Consider the following 18,899-nt stretch of genomic DNA (forward strand, 5'->3'; position numbering starts at 1 on the left):
AATTGATCAACTGCCATTTAATTTAAGTATTGCTTGATCGTCTTTTTTGGGCCGAAGAATCTTCACTGGTTACAAGGTCCAAAAGTGTGATAGACCTGATATATTTTTGGGACGCTTCGCTACAGCTTTCAAATACTCTTTCTTAGCTGTTGAATCTCGTTGGTGTTCTCGATTTTCCGGGACATCGCCAATTGACATCCAGGACAGGTCCATCCATTTCAACCTTCCTTCTTTTGTCTGATCCATTGTAGTTGCGTCTTGTCCGTCCGATATTGTCGTTTTTTTCCTGCTACATTTTTTTTAAATCTCAGAATTTTAAAATAATTTTTAAGGTAAAAGTTTATATTGGTCTGTTCGTTCTTTCTAATGAATTCCGCCCTGCAAAAAAGAATACATTTCTTGGGGCACCCTGTGAAAAAGTATCTCTAAAAATACTAATCTCTAAAATGACTAATTTTAGGGTCGAATGGTAAATTCTACGAAACGTGGACGCTCTAGTTTATAGCATATTCGTTATATTATCTTGTCAAATAGTTATGTATTGCTTTCCTTTTCACATAGTAATAATCGCTACTGACTACGTACACCTTATTCAAAAGCGCTTTTTTTTCTGTACCAATTTATTATGATCACGCTCTGTGTATGAACAAAATTTTGCATAGAGTTCAAGCTTCAAGGATTAATGTTCCGGGCAGCGAAAAGATCTCCAGCCGTAGACTGCGAATACTCTAAAGCTCAGTCGAACATTGAGAAGGCGATGCAATAAAAGCGATAATAACTTGGTTAACTATCTTATTTTATATAAAAAAAAAACCTTATGAATCACTCTCACACAGCAATGAAGCACTGATGCTTTCCGGTGCTTCGTACAGATTAAATTTCAGCCACAAACTCTTGGAATCGTAAATGTGCCCACTTGGAAAATCGAGTCGGCAATAGCTAGAGAGTGCAAAAAGATATCTCGTAAACGGCCAAGATTGTTCGTTTAAAATTTCGTAGGAGAAAACCCCGTTCAGTGTCCAAAATCAACGTTTTCTACAATTTTTTCTTTTTCTAGCTTATGAAGGTCAACGACTTCCTATCCGGTAGCATGGTCTTATTTTGGTTGCGGATCTATATCTATTGTCCACGGCTGCATTCTATTGGTAGACTTTTAAAATATTCAGTTACGATATACTGGACGCACCTCTTATGTTAATGATCTCTATCTATCTGTTCTTTAATATGTTGAACTTTAGAATTTACCCACTGTTCCGACGTATGGCGATCTGTTGATAAAAACATTTAGCTACAACTCGTTATACTGTTATCGTACCTGCAGTATACTAAATTAAGCTTTCCGAAACATAAGCGAAACAATTTCTCAGAGACTTCCAGTAATCTAAAATGGGTCAGGAATCGGCAAAAAAATCAGTGAAAAGGTATTCATGGAAAGGAATATTCAATTATTTGCCAAAATCTGATACGCAGCCCGTCTCAAGGTGAAATTTACAAAATCAGATCAAAGCAGCATTTTTACATGGGTCGTCTAGGGAAACAAGTGATTCATTCCATATTATTATATATTATATTATAGTAATGTAGATCGATTTGAAATAATGTGGCATAATGTGGATCATATTGAAGCGGTATATATAAATGCATCTGTTGAGTAGAATAAAGATATATTGACTAGAGTTAACTAGGGCAGCTGGTTTTAAACTCTGTTGATAAATGGTGTAGGTATTAGTTAGCACCACCTATTTTAATGTTCTATGCGGTGCCAGTGTTTTAGGTGGGAAAAGTTTGATACTTAAGAGCGGTTAAGAGGTCGAGCTTCAGGTCCTATAATTGAAAGACGGCATGAGAATAAAATGTTTTTAACTAATAATAATAATAATAACAACTAATACTAATTTATTCAGTGACTGGGTTGAACATTGTTCGAAACACAAATTGGTAGCAGAAAGTAAGTTTTGAGGAAATTTGGTGGAAGTGGCACTCTCCGGGATAGATAACGGTAATTCTAAATCAAGATTGTCGTCTAAATAAAAAAAAATACCCGTCCAACATATTCCTTTACAAGTGGATTAAATGAGGATCAATCTGCGCAAGCCATTTTGATAGCAATCTATACCACTGTGGCTTCAAAACGGTAGAAGCATCGATTTAGTGCAGTGTCAGGCACATATGAAATCGTGAGGTGCATCGTATTGGTAAGATTCGAGTTAACGATCCCTAGCTTTTTTCAGCCAATAAATATCAACATCATATGTACTAACACAAAATTAGTATATATATATATATATATATTCTTGCGTCTGGAAACTTCTAGAACGTAAGGTCTAACCTATAAACATAGAAAGTGCCTATAAGAGACACTAAAAGAATCTCTTTTTCTACCTATTTAGATGACCGAAGGTGCCTGAACATATGTTTTGCTAAAACATAAGTGCAATCAAAGATATTGTTGCTAACAAAGTCACATACATGTATATAGCATAAAAGTCTAAGGACGTTTTATTATGTGTCAATGTACTAGAAATGAGTATTTTCCCACTCTTTACGTAAACACTTTTAGCGCATTTGTATTACGTTTGTCATACCAACTCATTTGACATGGAGGGCAGCGAAGCCCGCGGGGAAGTTCCATAAGGAGAGCACAGAGGGAAAAGGGGAAAAGGGCGGAGCCTTTAGGCAGACCGAGCTAAGGCGGCAGTGGACGTGGGACCTCCGCTCGCAGACTCCGCCCACAGCGATTCGAGCAGTTTTGTCGGTGCTACGCCGCTGGCGAAGCAAAGAGGATACAAAACAAGGCTGAAGTTTGTTCTCTTAGTTAGCATAGCTTTGGCTAAGTCTTACGAAGCTGATTTGAAGATGCGTATATGTCGGTATATATGTATGTATGTATGTATGTATGTGAGCTCTGCTGCGAAAGCCTGACTGATCCAGGTCTAAGACAAACTTCTAGCGGCGGAAAGTGCCGGATCACAGGAAACCGTAGAAAGGCTGCACGATCACACTCAAAGCGCTAGGGCGGTATCTGTTCAGCTACAACTGCATGACAATAGAAAACACCTCACACTGGATAATCTGGTGCCTGTACGGAAGTACTCTCTTATAACCAACGGCTTGAAAAACTTAAGACAACTTATCTAATCTGTAATTGAGGATCAGAAACAGGAAGACAGAGATAGGTCAGCGGCGATAAGTAATGATGGCAAATAAAAGTACTTTGAACAGCGGCTATATAAGCTTTCAGACGGATCTGTTATGCAAGATGCTGTAGCATGATACCATGAAATCGCATACGATTTATTCACTACTGGCAGTTTGGCTGAAAGCCTATTTAAGGCACTGTAAAGGAAAAGTACATGTTCTAATTATTCTATTGTTCTAAGAGTAAAGATTTCCTTTTAAATTTTAGCTAATACTAGCTGGAGTTGTCTGTTGCTCTATTAAGTAATGTCGTTTTTGTCCATACAAATCTGTGTTTCATTATTTTGTTCTATAAGGATCGTTCTTGAGAAAGCTTTATGTCGAGCAGGAATTGCAAATTCTAGGTAAGGCTTTGAGTAACACGGATTTTTAATGCGTTGCAAAACGAAGACTGGGATCACTGTTCAGCAGAATACATGAGTAGCAGGTAATATAATAGAACCACGGGTTAGCAACTATAGGATTTCGTGTGCGTACCACACCCAACCATTGAGGATACTGTATGCCGCCAGTACTGGTGCATCTGCCAGGCGCGTTTAGGAAATACGTTGTCTTATGTTCTCAGTTAACTTATCTAATCTTAAAAACGGTCGTTTGGAATTAACTGAAATTTACACGAAACTAACACGAAAAGTTTCGCTAAAGTATGAACATCGCACATCCCATTGATACCTAGGGAGAACGTTTGTTGTAGATTTCTGAAGTATGTGTAAGTGTTCGGAAGCTCTGTTGTTAAACCTTGGTGTGGAATTATTATCCTTCTATCATTCCGGTCAGGTGACTAGTTATTATCCTACAACCTACCTAATGCCACTATTCTGTATGTGTAATCCTTGGTACTGTCTCCATATTCGAAACATCTTCTTCTCGTAATAATACTAACGAATTGTACTGCAGTGCACTTCATTAAAGTGTGGGCTTCGTAAGCTGTCACCGAAAATGTGGAAGCTGCTAAATTGAAGTTCCTTAAAAAAAACACTGATAGCCTTATATGGTTTTTGAGCCTGCCTCTTGTTGTGGAGTAAGTACACATTGAAGCAGTATCGCGTACATTTTTATAGTAACTACTGTTTTCATACGTATTCCTGCATACCTAGTTCAGTATAATATTACAGGTTTGTAAATTTGAATTAAGTTTATTCTGTTAACAGCACTGCCTATACGATATCTAAACACATAGTAAGCAATTTATACATATCCATAGAGCTAGCTAGTTTCTGTCTTTGTAAAAAGTAGGCTAAGAACGGCTTTTCTTTATTGAAGAGTGGACGTCGACGTATAATCCTCTTGTCAGCGATAACATGAAAGATGTTAATGAAGTGTAGGTCCTACATTGTTTCTAACTATGGTTTTATGCTTCGCCTCTGCGTTCGTTATGGACGATACTGCGACATACTGGCAACCTTAACGGCTTACATGATACATCAAATTAAATAGGTGTTTTGTTGGTAAACATGCTGAAGGACAGGGTTGCATCTAGTCTAGGTCAAGCAGGGTCACGACCCACTTGGATATACAACACACAGCCAGTTGGATAAGTGATCAGACGGTTTAGCGGGGACGCCACGAGCTTCGCATTCTGTAGCCTGTCTAGTAGAATATAAAGTATCTGTCAAATGCCATAAGCATGATATAGTACATAGTTTTAATACCATGATATTTGATTTTAGGGACTCTGACTTCTCTAGTGAGGTATTTCTTTCCGAGACGCATAAAACGAATGGGCTTTTCATTACTAATAGAACACAACACCAATACACATTCACTGTTAGCCAACGAGCGCAGTGAAGCCTCAAAACACGGTACACCTTGTAGGCGGTTAACTTCTATATATGTTATAATCAAGCCATTCTCAATGCTGATGTATCAACTACAAAAAGTCAGATCGGCCGAAAGGTTACTGCATCATATAGATTATTGTTGCAATTGATTCGAGAATATATCCTATATCGCCTATAGTGTATATATATAGCCTATATCGACATGCGTCAGTTATTTCGTATACATAAGTCGGCCATAGACTGAGCCTTGCAGCTCAAAAATGAATAATTTCCTAGGGCGTCCACTTTATTATTGCCTAATGACTAGCAAAACTATAAACCTGCTAAACTATAAAACCCTTGTCGGTTAGCAATAAATATCACCTATATACTGTTATGTTCCACTACATAAACTCGTTACTTATTAAGACTGCGAGATAATCGTGTTAAAGGTTTACTGTCGTTGAAAAATAACTTTTCAGCAGGTGACTATACCTGGATAGAGAAAGGTGACGAAGGGCGGACATTTTTGGACATAGCTTCCCTTCCAACCCCCAAAAGAATCAATTAATCGCTAAGCAATTGACAGACTTACTATGTTTTAGGCTTCTGTCAGTTATTTTTAGGGGAACTTCTTTAGAATACCAAATCTTCGTTGCGAAAGAGGCCGTGTAGTGAACCCTGTGTTTTTGTTATATATATTTGCAGTATCAGTCGATGTACATCTTTGAGTGAATTTCGCTAACTGCTCCTTAGGCAAGCTATGTCCGGAAGGGCATTTTGTTGTCATCTTTTTGTAGCAATAACAAATGGAAATTGTAAAAAGTTCGACATAAAGACTAAGCATGCAGATGCTTCTGTATCACGAAGGCTGTCAGTTCTCGTTCTGTCGTACGACTTTTTTATCGTCACAAGCCGTTCTGCGCTAAAATATGACGCGTACTCGTGCCTTGCTTGATATGAATACGATAATACGAAATATGATTATAGAATTAAAGTATGTATTTGATATGTCATTGCAGAGAACTCAGTGGATATAGAAATGTCTCTTTGCAAGGATGAACCTCGAGAGCCGCCCTCGCCGCTTGAACCAGATCCGTTTGCCGCAGCTCAGCAGTATATATCTGTACAGAGTTATTGCGCTGAACTGTATGATAACCAAAATCTTAAATTAACCAATGATACCCTCAAAAATTTTGAGGGCCGCGGGAGGGGCAAGGATCGACTCAACGGAATGCTTGTCTGCGTCGTCTGTGGTGATACGTCTTCGGGGAAACATTACGGTTAGTTATTCCATATAGCTCCCCTTTTTAAAGGTTTGTAAAAAAACTGGTTTTCTGTGTCCTCGAAAAGTAAACTAATCTACTTCATGTTCGTGATTAACATTTACGCTCGGTAATTTTAGTTAATTTCTTTTACTTGATCAAATAATCGTTGATCTTTACCGGTCACATTGTTATCAATTTTTTCGAGCAGGAATTCTGGCCTGCAACGGTTGTTCGGGCTTCTTCAAACGTTCTGTCAGGCGCAAGCTTATATATCGATGTCAGGCAGGCACTGGGCGTTGTGTGATAGATAAGGCCCATCGCAACCAGTGTCAGGCCTGTCGTCTCAAAAAATGTTTGCAGATGGGAATGAATAAAGACGGTACGTGCATATGTCGTTAAGCAACATCTATTAACGTTTACCGTATAAGCCTAACCACTTACATCAATACCGCGAATTTGCCACTAATTGATATTGCTCTTTTAGCTAGTAAGATGTGAGACAGATTTTTGCTTTGGCAGTGTCAGCTGAAGTATAATATAGCATTTAATTGCTTTGGTGTTCAGAAAGTATTCCAAAATCAAATCACGTAGATGAGCACTTAGTTCCACAAATATCTATCTTTTTTTGTTGCTTTTTTTTGACCTAAAAAAATCAGATACTAAACATAACTCATATTTAATGTAAGTACCTAATAGTATTATAATTTACAACCTGTGCAAAATAAAGCGGTACAAAACGAACGTCAACCTCGAAATACGGCAACCGTCCGCCCGCAAGACGTTCTTAACTCTTCGGCTGTGTCTGTATCTTCATCGGATCAGATCGTCAATCTAAATACTGCAGTTGGTATTTGTTCCCCCGAATTGGCTCACTTTAAATTCTCTTCAAATACATCGGCGAAGAGCCCAACGTCGTTACAACTGTCTCATGGACCCAGAGACCATTCGGCAGCTGCAACCGCATCCATTTCAAACAATAACGTCCACAGTTCTGTTAACAGTAGCAACAGCAGCGCTACTGGAACCGGTAACAACATTTCCTTAAGCAATCACGTCAACGACGACCACAATAGCCAACATAGCAATAATAAAGGCAAGTGGAAGGCATTTGCTAACAGTTTTAATCTATGTGGGTCTATCTTTAATACAGCTTCACCTTAGAACCTAACCGTAGTTATTTTCAAAATATCTCCTCTTTTATCTGGCCAAAACTCTTCACAAACAGCCATGTTTCAAGCTATATTGGTGAACTTAGAGTCTATACAGTGTCGATTAAATACGCTCCATAAAAAAAAAAACGAGTAATATCAAATAGGTACATATCTTAAAAAAAATCAAACTTTCAAAACGGTCCGAAGTTGAAAAATGTGTAAAAAAAATCTGAAAAATTAGTCGTTGTTCGACGACCCAGTTGACAGCCGCTGATTCCTATCAATAATCCGGAATGATCAGAAATGGCTTTTTGCGTCCATCTGATGGATTTCCTTGAAACCTATTAAAGATGTTTGATTCACAGAAAATTTTTCGGCATTGCGGCAGTCGCATAAAACCTGACCGTAATGTAGATTATGGATTTCGGGCAAAAAGTGACGATTTTAATCTTGGTGCGGTTTGGCCAGTGCTAATATTTCCAACAACAGTTAACATTTGGTTATACGACGAAGAACGAATCTGTCACCTTCAGTTATTATTATTATATTATTATTAATTAATTATTTTAGACAGTGTTCCATTACGTCCGTGCTGCCAGCGATTTTTTTCAAATAGTATGTGAGTCGATGGTTTAGATTGTACGGAACGATGTAGAAGAAATAAGACAAGTCGAAACTGTCAACAAGGACACTGCATCATTATTCATTGGATGGGTGCTTTTGGATCCTAATCAGAAAATGCTCAATTATCTATCTATTTATTCTAAAATCGAATAACGAATATATCTAAATGTTTGAAAAAATGATAAGATAAATGTGCGTAAAATCTCACATTTACGTAACTTCTTTCATAGGCAAATATTGTTGCCGGCCAATAGGGCTTTCAATGGTTATAGTGGCATATCTACTAGCTGTAGTTACTGAAACGCATTATTCAATAAGGTAGGGGTCTCGAGCTGCAAGCTGACAGAGGTACGATTCAGATGCTATTGCTTCTGTAGGGAGTGCACAAAGCTGCATCAAAAAAATTCAATTAATAGTTTGTCTGTCTGATAAGTTTCCTTTTTCTGAAAAAATGATCTGGGCCTCGTGAGTAAATTTTAGGCTGAAGAATAACAGAACTCGATAAAAGTGCGCATTATCCAATTCTTTGGCTCCAAATAGAATATTACTTTTCAACATATAATTGCACGTCTTTAGAGATGATTATCCAAAATCAAACAACAATCAAATTGCTTATCGCAGAGGATCCAGATGGTACTGGTTCTGGGTCAAGCGCTTCGTCGAAGGACTGTGGTTCACCGCCACCAGTAACGTCACCTAGTCCTTCTAGACCGACGTCCTCGTCGTCTGGTGGCCATACTGGCCTAACACCTTCGCATCTCTCGAGTCTACCACTTCTGCTAGGAATGGGAGGCTCCATTGGATCGACTCATTCTGTAAGCTCACTAACATCGCCATTTATCTACCCTACTAGTCAAGAAAGTATTTACGAAACATCGGCGCGTCTTCTGTTTATGGCTATTAAATGGGCTAGAAATTTGCCCTCCTTCGCAAACCTGCCGTTTCGCGATCAGGTTAGTGAGTTATCACTAAAACGCAAACAGCTTCGCTTTATCAATTATTCGACCAAGTACTATATAATAAGAACTCTAGATGTAACTTACAGCATCATATATAAGGCTTCCAAAACAACAAACATGAAAATTACTAGATGGCGCTACTGACCAATAATGCTTTAAGTAAATCTTGAGTTATTTAGATGATATCGCTGCGTTGTACCGCGCCGGCGCTGGAACAGACCGAACTGATTATGTGAAAACTAAGTGGGTAATGCTCGGAATCGGAATAGAAATATTACAATTATTACTCTAATACTCGCTAATTAGGTGGAATAAGAGTATTGGATTGCTTTATCACAGATATACATTCGCCACTCCTGAGGCCTTCCTCAATTGGGAATCGTTACTCGGATCTAGCCTCAATATGCCATGTAATAACCTATACATATAGTACAGCTTCTGTAGTATCTTGAGAAAAACGAATATTTCATTTCGTCAAAACGCTTTATATAATTCAACCTTAGTAAACAATCATAGGAACAATCCGGTTTAAACAAATAAAGGGTACTCAGAGGCCGTCATGCGACCCTTGTGGCGTTCCAAGGAGTCTCACGACGCATTATCTAGAAATCACGTAATCTTCGAAGGAAAATGCTACCCCACATCAGTTATAAGTTCCATAAGCATAGCGCAGCTTCCTTGACACCCTGTGTTTCAACATGTCTAATGAGGCAACTTATTGTTTGTTACATTTGATTTTAGGTAATTCTTTTGGAGGAAACGTGGTCCGAACTATTTCTACTTTGTGCTGTGCAGTGGTGTTTGCCTCTGGATGCAACGTCCCCCTCATCTCCATCCGGCGGAGTTCATCCTTTATTTGACGTCAACGAGCACCTTGCGTGCTCTCCAAGCCTTAAGGGTAACCTTCCACTAATTAATGCCGTTCGCCAACTGCAGGAAATCCTATGCAAGTTTCGGTCGGTGTGCGTCGATCCTGCGGAATTTGCTTGCTTAAAAGCGATTATCTTGTTCAGGGCAGAGGCTCGTGGTTTAAAGGTAAATAGCCTCATGTATATACATCTATACTCTCGTCGAATGGAGTTCCCAATTTTTTTAGGCAGCGATAGAAAAGGGTTAAAATATTGGCGCGTTTCTAAATTTATGATTGAGCCAAAAATACATTGTGAAGTTGAGCTAATTAGGGAAATTAGAGATCGAACATTATTACAAAGAGTAGTAACTTTCGCTTTGAGAGAAATGCCGGGGCAGGTGTACAGATGGGGGGTTTTCTATCGTCATATAGTCAAGAACACATCAAACCGCAATACACGTCTTCAAGATCTTTTCATATCGAGTAAAAAAAAGAGCTAGTACGCACATTCTATGTTACATCGGTATCGTCTGACAGTAAGGCTTACGCAGATTCCCAAGGCAGAACGAATCCTATTCGGGCGGCGTCATGTAACATCATGGCGAGGTATATAAAATAGCCGTTGATAAACTCGGCTGTTTTAGATAATTACCTTTAAATAGTTGCTATAGAATCGGGTGAATAGAACGGTGAACTTTCCCAATAGGGTCAGAAGGGTCTACCCTCAGTGCCGTTAAAGCCATTCCATGACTAACAGAAGATTTTGCTTTTCAAGCCTTCTATGAAGGCCATCGGAACGTATAGCGCACGGCTCGTTTATAGGCAGTGGTATTTTGCATATATTCATCGAAAAGTTAAAAAAAACACCTTGATTTTTTGCAATGCACCTCTAAACTGACGTTCTTATTAGCCTAGATAGAAAACTCCTGAAAATCAACTCGGGGCTTCCAAGTTCAGGCGCAATGACCGATGATTCTAAAGCACTTGTCGTAACAGTATTTTCCGTTCGCGTCTATACAAACTGTGCACAACCGCCAGGTACGATAAACCCGCCTTGTCCTGCGCGCACGCCGCAGAATCTTTTGTAAGATATATCATCCGGCTGAATATGCTTATATAATTTGACTGGGCAAAAACAAATCGATATAATACACGCCTAGTGCTTCTAAAAATAATAATTTTTACTCGATATTATGTTTTTTTATATGACATTAGTTAAATAAAATTGATTGGTTAGGATGAATATTTTCCGTCTAAGGTACCTGAGCATGCACTTGTATCCACAGCTACTAGCATTACCATCGAAGAAACATAACCAAAGTCGACCGTTTTAGGCGGCTGTGGACGCGCAAAGCCTTGTCTATTCGATCAAACTAAAGTGAGTTGGAGTGTAGATAGATGGAATGCCTAACGTGAACATAGAAAATCAGCTGGAGAAAAATAGATGGCTTTAGAGGCTAGGCAGCCTGTGAAGACACTGGTCTGATAAAAATAGACAAAGAAACCCGTTTCAGCTGGTGAAAAATGGACCCACGGTGGAACCTGTGAGGCCACAGTTAATGACGAGACGACCCTGAGGATGGGCCTCCTTATAGGCCGCCACTGCAAGCCTAAACAAGGGCGCGAAAGAGCCAAGATAATTTGTGTTAAACAACCGTCAAGTTCAGAAGACCGCAAAAGGAATAGGCAACTAGAAGAGTTATGTCCGTCCCTTAAAGGTCATTTGGAAACAAGGAGACTCACAGCGACGATTTTGTCGAAGGATTTGAATTTCCAATAACTACACACCGATCAATAATCGGCTTGAGACAATTTTAACGTACTTAAAAACGAGGTGTATTTCTAACGCGTCATAAAAACTGGTGGAATTTAGATGTCGGACACGCCATGGAGACAAGATCGAATCTTGCTTGGCAGCCGAGCCGGGGCCAAAAAATTTAGGCTAACACCAAGCATTTATTTTTCCATATTTCCATTCTTATTATTCTTTTGCAAGTAATGCGTAATATGAATTTGTGCTGGGTGATTCTACTGTCGCTGACAAGGATAATCAAGAAGTTTAAGGATGTGTAGCACTGTCCTCCAAAGTAGCCCTCAACTTGGAGATAAGACGTCGTGGTTTCTTCATTACGATAGTGCGCCGCTTGCACATAGTTCCATACGTTTATTGTATTTTCTGGCAAAAAACTCGATAGGTGTGCTACCTCCTCAATTTCTGTATTCATCCAGATAGAAATGCCTGGCACTGGGAGAAAAGTTAATAACAATAAAGAAAAAAGTTTCCTTGTATGTCCTAACTCAAAAACCATTTCAAGAATAGAGACGCGCTTTGTGAGGGTGCAGTGTTCGTGGATAAAAAATCTATATAATTAAAATTCTATTGCTCGCTACACTGTGGCATAACAGAAAGGTCTTTATGGGTTCTGCCCCTAATTGGGATACTTGATTGGAAGTGTCCTGTCGCCTTTTTCAAGGATGTGAAATCATATATTGATCATCGTATAATAACTACTTTTTTTACACAATTCTACAGCTACTTTATTATAAATTTACTAACACTTTGCTAGTGGTGCTAAGTGTATTAACAAATAGGTTACAGTTTTCGTTTAATTAGCATCGTTCAAAATTGAAGATAAGATTTCCAAGTTCGAATTTTTTTGGTACCCCTTTTGCAATATTGAATGTTTTCATGCATCGTCTTGCAGACGGCTTCTAGTAACAACAAGACTAAGGATAGACATTTGACCATTGGAGCATTGATCAGTTTGCTTAAACATACCGCCATTTCTTCTATGATTCTTTCGACAACGTTTAAAAATAAAATGCTAGAAGATACTTCAAAAATATCCTTGGACTGGCAGGACATGGTAATGACATCACTTAACTAACGGCCAGAAAAAAAAATGCGCTTGCGATGCTACTTGAGCGACAATAAGGACGAAAGTACACCGCCATAACCTAAATGAAACAAAGGCACGATATCACTCAAACATTAGAGGAACAAACCATCTGCCATATCAAAAAAGGGCAAACTAAGAAAAATGGTTAACAATTGGTGAGGGATATTTTGCTACTTGACTTTTTCTATAAATCCAAAAGGTTCAAATGTACTACGTTCAGGGATGTGCAACTTTCCAATGGCCAAAATGTAAGTGTTTACTTGGTGAAAAAGCCTTACCGAATTCTAATGGTAATCTATCTGCGAAAGGAAAGCACGCGTTATTGTTTCAATTTCTGCATGAAAATGACATTTCGATACATACAGGCTATGGTAGTGGCTACCCAGAAAGTAGTTTACTCATCAATTAGCCAGACCTTTGAGAGCTACCTTTTCAGAGAAAGAAGACATTTGATAGAAGATCAGTAAAAAAAACTTGTCTGCTCTTTTGTCGAATGCTCCATAATATTGCAATAATATTTCTTTGATATATTATTTCTATTGCCATTGAAAATCTAATAAAAAACCATAGAGAATCTCATAGAATACCCATTATATCCTCGTTCTGCCAGAATGACCACGTCGTCGGTATCAGGCGTAATTATGCTACATCGTGGTTCAATCTCGTTCTGTTGTGCACTATTTATCATCATAACCTAGACGTTGAAATCTTCTGTTAAACTAAAAGTGTACACATTGCCTCTCCTACACCTTTTCTTCGTTTTAGTTGGACACTTACAGTTAAATTTCTTCCGCTAACTACGAGCTTACTTCTTCTGACTCGTCACTTTCTATTGGTTCTTTCTGTACTACGTTATGTATTGCCACGCCATTGCTTTCATTCGTATGCGTGTTTTTCTGTTAGTTCGTCTACATGTGTACGTTGTCTCTTTGTATGTTTTTTTTCAATGTCATTGCCCAAGGCTTCCTTCTAAAGCATCTAATAACTACTGTCTACCTCGCTATTTTTGTTAGGTATGTATGTCTTCATTTTTATTTTGTCGTATATGGGCCTTTCATAAACGCTGTCTATATTCTAGCTCGTCAAATGAATTCTTGCTGTTGGCTTGTTCTTCCTAATCATGTTATGCCGCTGTACCTAAATCTCTAGTGAAAACCATGTCTTACATTGTAGCCTTTAAACAAAGATGATTCCCCGCTATTACAATCGCTACGGCTATCTCTATTTTAGATAAACTTATCGTCCACCATTTGTATGCAACTCATGAGTATATTTCGGTCAATGATGATATGGTCAATAACAATACGCAGTAATCGCAGAATAAGACAAATTTTGCGTTCATAGCGCAGGATCATCAATGTAAGATATGTAATTACTCCGAAAATCGTTATGACGGTTATCAACTTAGTACCATTAGTGTTAAGCCATAACATAGATACTCTACTCGGCCCCGTACAAGGCCATTTAAGCGAGTGAAACACTGGGACAAGACTTCTAATGTAGAGGTAAGGCTACATTTCTATTTTTAGACGACGGACTTTGGGATACTATCAATCCTTTGATTCGGCTACCTGAAAATATCATACCAAATTCTTGAATGTAGCGATTATCAACTAGAATGTAAGGCCAAGAGGAGAGTTATATGCTTTTAATGTATCTGGCATACACTAGCGGTCAGGTTTATAGCGTAAGCCATAAGGCTGACTAACTAGGGCACTAGTCAACTCTGCTATGCGTGCCTGATATTGGTTGATTAGCTTTGGATCTCGGAGTGTGTTCGTTGCTTGACAGGCGGAGGGCCCAAGCTGTCCAGTTTAGATTTTTACGAGTAAAAATGCATAAAAAGCCTCATTCACGAGAGCCGTTCATTACTATTTACCTTCGGTCAGCTACCTGAAAATCGACATTAAAAGAATGATGTACCTTTTTAGGTGTGTCTCTTCTTTTTCAATTGAAAATTAAATCTCGCACGATCACATATGCGTCAGCTGGTGTATGTCGTTCAATGTTCACCCAAACACTCGCGTTTAACAATAAAGAAGCTTCTGTGCTTTTGCCCAATAAGCAAATTCATTAACTTGTTATTAATACTGTATTTTGAAAAAGCTCACTTATCTAAGCTAAACGGTTTTATAAATCATAGGACAAAAATGAGATGGTAGCCGAGCATACTGGTTTCACATCGACCCCGGGCCAAACAGGATTCAAACTAACACACGCAGTATGTTTTTGGATCGAGAATGCGCACTTGAAGTGTCAAAGACTATGGCTTTGACGTATTGCACTTTGCCGTCGGTCGGGCAAATAAATTAGACGCGAAGTTTCCCGCCCATATTTGATGTATAGTATATTATATTCTATGTATAGTAAATTGTCTTTTATGGTAACGAGTAGGGGAAGCAGAAAGACATTGATGCGCACATAAAATGACTACATCGAAAAATTAAGGGCGCAACCAAAGCAACCAGATCCTGTTTACGTACTTCAACAAGCTTGTTTGGAAAATATCACTTCGACTAAATCTAGATGAAAGCCGACGTCTATGATCTTTGACCGAACGCTGTCTACAAAACGATAAGCGACATGGAATTGAAGAAGGGCATGTCTCCTAAACTCCATTAGACAAGGCTTAGGCTTGCGGTCTCAGGACCGTCGTGTTGCTCATTTTCAGCTTTAGGTCTCTGCAAGACGACCGAGTTTTCGACGCCCCCAGAAAAACATGGGTCGTGGCAGTTTGCAAGTCAGATCATTACAGGAATACTAAGAGGTCTGCGTTACACATGCATTGATTAGTTGTAAAATATTAAAAAATATAATGCGATTATCTCCAATACAGACATTCAGTTTTTTATTTGTTCGCTCAAATAAACACATAGAAAAAGTTGAAGTCAAAATCGATTGCCTAACGTATTTTATCAATAAAACTGCACCACAGACTGCGTTGAACAAAGAACGTGAAGCTGATTTAGTTTCGAATAACTTCCAGCGCTTTCCGGCACAACGGCATACAGACTGCTGCTTTCGAAAGGCCTTGGGCCCGAGCCGACTACGGCAGAGAAGGTTTAGGGCGAAGCTTTACGACTCTATCCTATGAACGTTCTGTGGATGGACCATGCTACGACGATGTGTCCTCGCAGAACCATGAGAGTCTACGTTTCATGCTATCTTCAGCTGAAATATTTCCTTCTGCTAATTCCCAGTATACTGCATAATGTACGCCTGCGGCATAAAATAACTTGCCCAATTTGAAATAACGGAAACCAACAACATATGCAGGAAGCAGAACTTCTGCGATAAAACAAACGAGATGATGCTCAGACCTGTAGTTTACAAGTGATGCTTTCTTTATCTTAATGTAAAGTGTACAGCTACGCGCTGGACGCCATTATATTCATTGTACCTGAGATGAAAAAAAGGCAGACCAGATTGTTGCCGTACGTGGGCCGGGTAGTTTCCAAATGTTTCATGGTTTGTCACTGGGCACAACAGTTCGGTAAGATGTTTAGTCGTTTATATAAAGCCGCACCAGCTTCATGCTATTAGAGTCTTAACTTGTACATGCCAGCAGTACTAGCAGGGTTAAATTTAATTAGGAAAAAGCAAATAAAATTTTTCTATTATGCCAACATAGAACCCGACCGCTTCTACCTTCCGTAGGGGGTTCTGCTCTTATATGCTGACTTTACATTGCTTAGGCGAATTATAAGAGATGATGACCCGTTTAATGAGATTAATCGTTTCTTTGAAACACACGGATGAATTGTTAGAGCTAACTGAATCGTTTGTAGGGATAATAACAACTGAATACGTGTGCCGAATCGCCTGTCAAGCGCATAATATCAGAATACGATAAAATTAAAGATTTTACGTTTACGTAGTATAATTAGATATAGAGAAGGTGTCACTGCTATCAGCGAAAACGTTTGTGATGCGTTACTAAGTAACATTGAACTACGCAATCTAATAGTATCCTATTATCTAATAGTAGTATTGGAGAATCATTTAAAAAATCGTGCAAAGAAAAAGCAATGCGTTATCCTGCGAAAACATGGTACAATCAATTACTCTGTAGTGAACTGCAGGCAACGTTTCCTGCAAATACTATTTGACTAGAAAAAAAAGTGCCACCGAACAATGATCTCACATCTATACCGTTTACTAGTTTTTAGTTCAAAATGCGTGTTGCTCTATACTCATCATTCACAAACTAGTCAGACTTTTGACACAGTGAGACGCGTTAACAATTAACTACTGTTTTACTGAATATGTACCATTGTCTTTGAAATACGATGTTTTCAGGATTGTCACCACGTGGAGGCACTGCAGGACCAAGCTCAATTAATGCTACAACAGCATGTCAGGGCGCAGCACTCCGCACACCCAGTTCGCTTTGGTCGCTTACTTTTAATGTTGCCATCGCTGAGGGTGGTGGCTTCTGATAAGATCGAGTCACTATTTTTCCACAAGATTATTGGATCCACACCCATGGAAAAGCTCCTGTGTGATATGTTCAAATGCTAGAAGATATCCGAGTAGCACATGACCAATTAGGAGTTTAATTGTCGTCAGATGATTCAGACCGTTCATGAAAAGAGACACCAATCAGATGTATAACGAATATCAAAGGTTTGGACGTTTGGTAGATGTGAGTCGCACTCACATCTCTCGTAGTAGATACTCAAGTGACTCAGAGTAGATTATTTCATCGATGTGTTCGATACCAAAGCACGCTCAAGCGTATAGATCCAAGTTTCAGCTATATTTAATTATAAGCTCGTAGTTGACGAACGAACATAGCATACCTGACTCTTCGAAATTTCACTTGACGTCTAACCAACTACACCCAAGGGCCTAAACAAAACAGTATACTGTGAAGATAATTATGTACGTATACATCACCGGTGCAGATAACGATCAGTAGCAACCAACAATTTAGCACAATGTAGGGAACATACAGCTCGGTCAAAAGTAGGCATACGGTTGGGCAAGACGCAAGTCCAAAGTAAAAAAGAAAAAGGAAAGGCTTCTAAAGAGTTAAAATACAGCGAGCTTATATCTAGAGCAGACGGTTCTTCTCTGTAAGCCAAGTGCTTTCCCAGCCGCAAACCTGTGACTAACTGTTAACGTCTCACCCAAACGTAAGCCTACCTTTGCCCCTCCGGTTGATCACTGCAAGCGTCACGGTTCCACAAACTGTACAACGTTTTTTTTGATTTCCATCGTTATGCCCCCTTTTCAAATATCTGTCTCAACAGCTAATAAAAAGCAACTGACAGCGAACTTACGGCAATTTTTTTATTAACTTTTCATCCCACGTACGAATAACAGTCGTCGACGACAATTTGGGGGGTATTTAGTGTATGAAATGTGTGCCAGTAACTTTATTCGATATTGATGAAAGTTTCCGCTATAACTTACGTAAGAATTTAAGAAGTGTATGCTTTTCTTTATTGCTAAGTATTGTTACAGATAGAGCCCAGGGCTGTGGTATCACACTAGAAGGATTCGCTTCCTTCAGAGAAGGGACAAATAATTTACGTCGTAATTATGCATAGTGCAATTATACTCTTCTAGCCACCATATCTAGATGCAGTGCATCTTGACGTCGTGTCACTTACGTGGTACCGAAGGACAATGAGCTAAGAAAAGGGCAATTCGGTAACCCGGTGGGTTGGATCGTGTTTCAGCGGGTGGGCATTTTCAGTAAATACACATGATGACATTCTTATGGAGCAGGCCATGTTTACGATCAAGCGGGCGGAAAAGTTTAGTTGATATATCAACATTTTGCAGGCAGCAGCAGCAGCAGCGGCAGCAGCAGCAGTGGCGACGGTAACAACATATACTCGCAATACAATGCACGAACACAATAATCATGAAGACTATGATGATAATAATGGATATTATTGTATTACAATGATGACCCAGCTAATATACGTATATGGCAAGTGTATAATGACGACGACGACGACGACGATGATGATGATGATGATTATACCTATATGAATCATGATAATTATGGGAATTATCTATCCTCAGTGATCCAACACCCTTACTGAAAGCTCATTGCCACCAGATAAATAAAGAAGTACACGTACTGACTTTACGAGTTATTTCAGAATATGCGTTTCTTTTAAACGTAAAACATGTAATTAAAGAAGTTGCAAAATCAAAATGCACTTACCCATA

At 39.0% G+C, this 18,899-nt stretch overlaps 1 protein-coding gene and 1 long non-coding RNA gene across 2 annotated transcripts in view; one reads left to right on the forward strand and one right to left on the reverse strand.

Moving 5' to 3' along the window:
• The window catches only part of Hr51 (photoreceptor-specific nuclear hormone receptor 51), a 36,592-nt gene extending 17,761 nt beyond the window's left edge, over positions 1–18,831 (forward strand). Inside the window, exons 2-7 of the mRNA XM_086990599.1 lie at positions 5,981–6,241; positions 6,435–6,605; positions 6,954–7,319; positions 8,623–8,954; positions 9,702–9,995; positions 17,010–18,831. Of these exons, the coding sequence (XP_086846725.1) occupies positions 5,981–6,241; positions 6,435–6,605; positions 6,954–7,319; positions 8,623–8,954; positions 9,702–9,995; positions 17,010–17,231 (1,646 nt within the window). The 3' untranslated portion in view covers positions 17,232–18,831. The remainder of the gene's footprint in view (positions 1–5,980; positions 6,242–6,434; positions 6,606–6,953; positions 7,320–8,622; positions 8,955–9,701; positions 9,996–17,009) is intronic.
• Positions 16,846–17,653, reverse strand: LOC147755207 (uncharacterized). The gene is made up of 2 exons (XR_015328775.1): positions 17,513–17,653; positions 16,846–17,227 (listed from the first exon to the last, which is right to left on the reverse strand). It is a non-coding gene; the product is annotated as an uncharacterized LOC147755207 (long non-coding RNA).
• Positions 18,832–18,899: the final 68 nt, after the last annotated feature.

The sequence above is a fragment of the Varroa destructor genome, unplaced genomic scaffold (genome assembly GCF_002443255.2).
Source record: "Varroa destructor unplaced genomic scaffold, Vdes_3.0 BEIS01000005.1, whole genome shotgun sequence".
NCBI lineage: Eukaryota > Metazoa > Arthropoda > Arachnida > Mesostigmata > Varroidae > Varroa > Varroa destructor.